Genomic DNA, 6,099 nt, shown 5'->3' on the forward strand with positions numbered 1-6,099 from the left:
GCACGCTGGGAGGGGGGGGGGGGGGGTAAGTGCTTGTACCTGAGCTAAGTTGGCTTCATAGGGTAACTAGTTTGAGTTCAAGCCTTATGATCATGAATGTAACTGTAATGCAAAAGTTTTATTTGAGCCCTTAAACATTTTTACCATACATTTTGATTTCACTGTGCATTTTAATTCAACCTTCTCATAGTACTTCAAAATGGGTGCAGATATTCTTCAACCCGGAGATTTACAACAATGACTTCACCACTCCTTTACAAGTTGTTATTGACAAGTGCATTCAATCATCCCCAATCGACACAAGGAGAGCTCTGTACAAGGTATGTATGATCAGAATTATGTTTTTTTTTCGGGTTCTAAGACATTACACTAAGTTTAAATTATTCCCACTGGCACAGAATATTGTCTTGTCTGGAGGATCAACTATGTTTAAGGATTTCCATAGGAGATTACAACGGGACCTGAAAAAGATAGTGGATGCACGGGTCCGTGCATCTAACACTCGGCTTATTAGTGGGGATCCAAAGGTACAAACTTTATTCTCTCGTACTCACCTTTTCACTGGAAAGGAAAAGCACTGAACCAACCAGAATCTTTTATGGCTTTTTATTTACACCTAAATTCTATTGATTTTCAGGCCCAACCTATAGAAGTGAATGTGGTCAGTCATCCTATTCAGAGATATGCAGTATGGTTTGGCGGTTCTGTGCTTGCTTCTACTGCAGAATTCTACGAGGTAGTTCAGCTTGTATTACGTGTTATGGTTTTTGGAAAAGAACCACACAACACCTGAGATCTCTGAATGATTTATTATCCGAGTCGCAACTAATTATGTCAATTCTTCTGCACAACCAGGCTTGCCACACAAAAGCAGAATACGAAGAGTATGGTGCGAGCATCTGCCGAACAAATCCTGTTTTCAAAGGAATGTATTGAACAGAGCCCCAGTGCATTAAACCGGAGAGCAAATCCCCAAGCTGGACATCACAAAAGTGTAACTCCCCAGTCCCCATGCAATCGACCGGTGCCTGCACATCCCCTGCAAAAATGGGGAGACTGACGGGTTGAGGAGGCCTGACGAGAGATCCTGTAGAAGCCTTTGCCGCACGAGTTGTACAAACCAACCAAAAGTGCGCATAGATAGACCCATACATCATCTATATATTTCTGTTAGATGCCGGCAACGGCTTTGTCACCAGCATGGTCGCGCCCAATCTGCCTGCTGCTGTACTATATAATCTTTGCTAACTTGCGGCGCGTTGTAATTTGTAGCGCCAACATTGTTCTTCCTGGTGATGCAGCTTTGCGCCTTGTAGATCTACATGTTGTTTCGTTTACAATGTTCTTTCCCGGTGATCTAGTGTTATTCCTTGGCCGTGAATCTTCACCGCGTTACGCCGTCGTGCCCAGCCCTGCCACGGCAAACAGCTGGGATGGCAAATGTTTGGCAGGCTCGGCCGCCGCCCGCCCTGCCAGGCGCCAGCGTCTCCGCTCTCGCGTGTGTTGATGGAGCTCGCAGCAGAGTTGAACAAGCCTCCACGGGGTAAGGCTCTGACCAAGCCGCGCCGTGGAGCGGGCGGCAATGGCACGGCGTGTACAGCTGCGGCACGATCAGGCTGCGCGCGGGGCGCGGCGCACCGTGCACAACCTTCCGCTCGCCATAGGCTCGACGGGCACGGGTCCAGCGTCCGGAGCAAGCTGGTCTGAACGTGGCGACGTCAAGCATCGGGCATCCGGTCCCTGGCGCTAATATATGATGGAGCCAGAATACCTTGGGCGCAGAACATGAACACTAATTTAGTGACAGATTTGTTTCAAAAAAAATTTAGTGACAGAGCAGTTGCAGATTAGGCAAACTTCAATTCAGAACCGAAAAACCTTCATGTTACTTCAGGGAGTTCACATAAACCAAACAGAGCCTCCCTAATATTTACATACTACCATGTCTAACCTTTTCCACTGCTCCAAACAAGGCGCAAGCAGAAACGCGGCTGAACTGAAACTGGAACGCCATCGCAAATGTTCAGGCGAATGCTGGTGGAGCGGGATCAGCTGAGGTCGATCGGAACATGCATCGGGACGCTCACTTTCTCCACGCCCTCGAGGAGCTTCACGCCGAGCTGGCCTCTGATCCCTCCCCCGAACGCGCACAGCTCGCCGGACTCCATCACCACGAATGTGTGCGGGTGCCCCATCTCCGAGTTCAGCCAGTAGGAGGCGTTCGTGGGGCAGACCTGCGCGACCTTCTTGTTCAGCGCCTTGAGCGACTCGACTATGCTCGGGATCGAGAAGTCTGGGCCCTCCTCCTCTCCCTCGTCGTCCTCCTGAGAACAAACAGCAGGTGTATCAAAATTGTGATGGACATGAAACATGACAGCGCTGTGCATAATCAACATGAATATGCCAAGTATCGGTCGTTGACATACAATGGATATATTTTCAAATATAACAAGAAAGAATGAACACACCTGGAAAATTAAATTCAAGGATTCACCGGATCCAAAGGAGTACACATCCCCATTATCTGCGACAACAAAGGTAGTGTATTCACCAGTGGAGAGATGAACGGCCTTCACGTTGCGTAATCCTTCTACCACTGTGGGAGCAGCCTTGTATTCCTCATCACCATGCCCCAAACAACCAGTGTGTCCCCAACCCCAGGTGCACACACGCCCGTCAGCACTGAGGGCTGCGGCATGCCAAGTGCCAGCTGATATTGAAACTGGCTTAAAGCTCAAGGACTGAAACTGTTCAATCAACTTGGGCACGCCCTTATTAGTCTTGCATCCATGCCCAAGCTTGCCTCCTAAACCACAGCCTACAGAATACACAGACCTGCATATATTTGGCATATGCTGTTAAAAACTTTCAGGCATGACAAGTTTCATGATCAATCACAAATTAAGTTTTACCAAAATTAATGAATGAAAAATCCATATTCGAAGAAAAATACTCATTTCATAAAGAAATAAAAAGTAACGTATTTTATCATTTGAGAAAAATGGACACAGGAGGAGAACCTTACAGTCCATTCGGTTGGTATGCCAACATAAGGAGGTAGCAATTTCCTGCAGAGATATAGGCAACAGGGACATCCTCCAGTTCAGATAGAAGGCGAGGCTCAACATCTGAAGGATCTGAATTGTGGCCGAGCCTCTCACTTTTGCCCCATGAGAAAGTGTAAACTCGACCCTCTCTAGACAGAACTGCAGAGAAGTAACCTCCTATGGCAGCTTGAACAACAAACACACCCTTCAGTGACTCCACTATCTTAGGAGTTGTAATCTGACTAGTATGAGCAGCCTCAACTAATTCCGCACCCCTGAAATTATCCTTGCCAATTGCATAAACGCTTCCTGTGTCACTAACAAGCATTGTCCGTCTTGATCCAACTGCAGCTTGTGTGATTTTGATTCCTTGTAGAGACCTAACAAGGAGGTGAAAGCTGATACTGGTAAACACTAAAATAGTATCATTTCAGGAAAACTGAAATATTACCTGATAAGACATGGCTTGAACCGGTCTTCTGAATCCCCAAGGCCAAGCTGACCAGAGCAGTTGGCCCCAAACGAATATACATCTCCACTAGTGGTTATAACTATGCTATGGCCTGGCCCGGCAATCACCCGAGAGCCATTCTTCTCCCTAACCAAAATATACCTAAGAACATGCTTCCAGGAGGCCCCGCAACGTTGTTTCAGACACTCCTTTTCTTCTTCATTCATCAGCTTAAACATGGTCCTTTTCTGGCACATATCAAATGCTGCTAGCTCTGGAAGCGACAGTGCAAAGTTTGGTGCAAAATTTGCTGGTTTACTGAAAAATGTACATGTAGCCTGACACGAGAGAGAGGTGCCAACTCATCAGTAGCAGAGTCTGTTAAAACAAAGCACTGAGTGTAGTTGTATGACTTGCCTCCAGAGCGGCGAGATCTTTCGGGTCAAGATCACAGGCTGAGAGCACATGGAGAACAATGGAGGGGCTCACAGCAAGGGGGAATTCACCTGGGATCCCATCTCCATAGCAATGCCGCTTTGAACTTTCAAGAGCTGTTGGCAAAGGAGATGAATGTAATGTTGAGTCATCAGCAATGCTATGGAATTGCATCGCTGGTGAGGTTCCATTAGCAGCAGCGTCCATGGGGCACTGCATGATTCTTGCAGTGCTGTTGCAATTGCAATGTACAGATGAATGGAAGCAGATAAGTCAGTCTGACAAGAAAATACAAGTGGCAGTTAGCCAGTTGGACACTTGACATACAGATTAAGCAGCATATCAACTTCACAGTCAAGTGAAAGTGCAGAGATGATTAATGAAGAAGTTAAGACAAACTGGAAGGAGAACAACAACGACAATAAAGAATTAGATAACCACATTCACAGTTTCTGATTCTTCTAAGCCGTTGCCTGCAAAAGACAGGCTGATGACAGGAATAAGAAGAAAACGAAACAAAAAAACACCTATCGATTGAAAGCAGATTGCATAACCAAACCTAAATGGAGGGGAAAACCATCACCAACGAGAGGATTTAACACTGGATCATCACCAACACAACGCACAAGCTCGGAGGGGAAAACCCGAAGTCCAACGAAGACGACCCGTGATCAAATCATAACGCAGGCCAAGGTTCCACCGTACGATCCACACCCAGATGGCCAGATCGCCAAAATCCCATCATTCAAGACACCAAACATGTCGATTCCCCTGCCCAGCACCCGCATCCCAACCCCGCCCACCACCATCGCCGCGGAACAAGAACCGGCGGAACCAACCAAGATCTCCACAAGCCATGGAAAAGAACCTTCCTTTCCCACCCGATCGACCCGACGCCGCCGGAAAACCGATCCGATTTCATCAGATTCCCCCCAAAACTTGTTATCCCCCACTTGTATTCCCACACACACACACACACAAATCCCCAGAAGACCAAATTGCGGGGAGAAAAATCAAGGGGCGGCATGGAGCATCGAAATCGCAGGGAATTAAGCGAGAAACAGTCCGATCGCCGTACTCGGATTTATCCGATGAGTCAGTTCATCCGATCCTCGCAGGCCGCAGCGTCGGCACCCTCGGGGACTGGGTGGGGGCGCGGAGCGGCGGCGAGGTGTCGGGCCTGGGAAGTTAGTTAGAAAGGGTGCAGAGAATGCGTCACTCCCCGTATTTATAGACGCGCGAGTAGGTGCCACGTCAGCGTCGTCCGGCTCCTAGCCTCCTCCTACCCCTCGGGCACTGTTTGATCCTGGCAGCAGCCGTATTTGTCCTCTTCTTTAAAGATATGAGATGAACCCGGATGCTATGTATAAACAGGGGGCACTCCAACTACCATGCCTGCGTCCTGAATCTTGAAGATGAAGGTTATCAAAGCAACATTCAGAGCCGTTCGTCTCTTGACGTTATCACAAGGGTTCTGTTTGGTGGCGACAAGGCTCCTCTGTAGTACTCCTACTTCTGCTACAGTTGAGTTACTGCACTATTCAAGAGATCTAATGTAGAGGATCAACGCGCCATAAAAAATACGGCAACGGCTTGTTTGCCTTCCAGACTTACGGCACGCTAAGCAAGGTTAGGCAGCTAGTACATGTAAAGGTGCATGAAAACTCGCCAAATGCTTGGCGCACGATTTGATCGTCGCACATTTGACGCGACCGCAGGTGGGTAACTAAAAATTTTATAGGAATGGAATTCTCTGCAATTGCTGAGAAACTTGTCTGACAACATAAATGATCCCTAAAGGAGTGCGGAAGAGGAAGAGCCGGCTTTTACAAGTCCTGAAGTCCTGTTAGTACTTGTTTGGTTTGTCAAAGTGAATTACCAATCTTTTTTTTATAAGTTTAGCCTTTTAGAGTGAACTAGCTTGTGCATGGAGTTTAAACCGATCCATAGCTACATATTTACCGTATGCAACGTGTCTATGTTGTTTATTGGTAATGGAATACTATGACTTTACACAAGTTTCTTCACAAACAATTTCATTTTTTTTATAAATAATCAAAAGTTGCTACGTGCACGTTCCAGAGGGTTGGATTCCATTATAGACAACACATGATTATCAACATAAGTTTGTTTAAATGTTCGCAAACAGAAATTATCACCAAACTC

The 6,099-nt window shown here is 46.9% G+C and overlaps 2 protein-coding genes across 4 annotated transcripts in view; one reads left to right on the forward strand and one right to left on the reverse strand.

Moving 5' to 3' along the window:
• Window positions 1-1,354, forward strand: part of LOC101779380 (actin-related protein 3) — a 4,065-nt gene extending 2,711 nt beyond the window's left edge. The window contains exons 7-10 of one of the 2 annotated variants that reach the window (XM_004952932.4): window positions 210-320; window positions 399-527; window positions 638-736; window positions 856-1,354. In XM_004952932.4, the coding sequence (XP_004952989.1) occupies window positions 210-320; window positions 399-527; window positions 638-736; window positions 856-936 (420 nt within the window). In that variant the 3' untranslated portion in view covers window positions 937-1,354. Of the gene's footprint in view, window positions 1-209; window positions 528-637; window positions 737-855 lie in introns of both variants that reach the window. The other variant, XM_004952931.4, reaches the window with a different exon arrangement.
• Window positions 1,355-1,801: 447 nt separating this feature from the next.
• Window positions 1,802-5,146, reverse strand: LOC101778564 (ultraviolet-B receptor UVR8). Of its 2 annotated transcripts, none has more exons than XM_012848692.2 (6): window positions 5,012-5,146; window positions 3,916-4,211; window positions 3,499-3,836; window positions 3,026-3,427; window positions 2,469-2,835; window positions 1,802-2,324 (listed from the first exon to the last, which is right to left on the reverse strand). In XM_012848692.2, the coding sequence occupies exons 2-6, from the start codon at window positions 4,150-4,152 to the stop codon at window positions 2,049-2,051; spliced, it is 1,620 nt and encodes a 539-aa protein (XP_012704146.1). In that variant the 5' UTR covers window positions 4,153-4,211; window positions 5,012-5,146; the 3' UTR covers window positions 1,802-2,048. The 2 variants fall into 2 exon arrangements, with proteins under 2 accessions (XP_012704146.1, XP_012704147.1); XM_012848693.2 differs by having other exon boundaries at window positions 3,916-4,165; window positions 5,012-5,136.
• Between the last annotated feature and the right edge of the window lie 953 nt (window positions 5,147-6,099).

This window comes from Setaria italica, chromosome I, assembly GCF_000263155.2.
Source record: "Setaria italica strain Yugu1 chromosome I, Setaria_italica_v2.0, whole genome shotgun sequence".
Classification (NCBI taxonomy): domain Eukaryota; kingdom Viridiplantae; phylum Streptophyta; class Magnoliopsida; order Poales; family Poaceae; genus Setaria; species Setaria italica.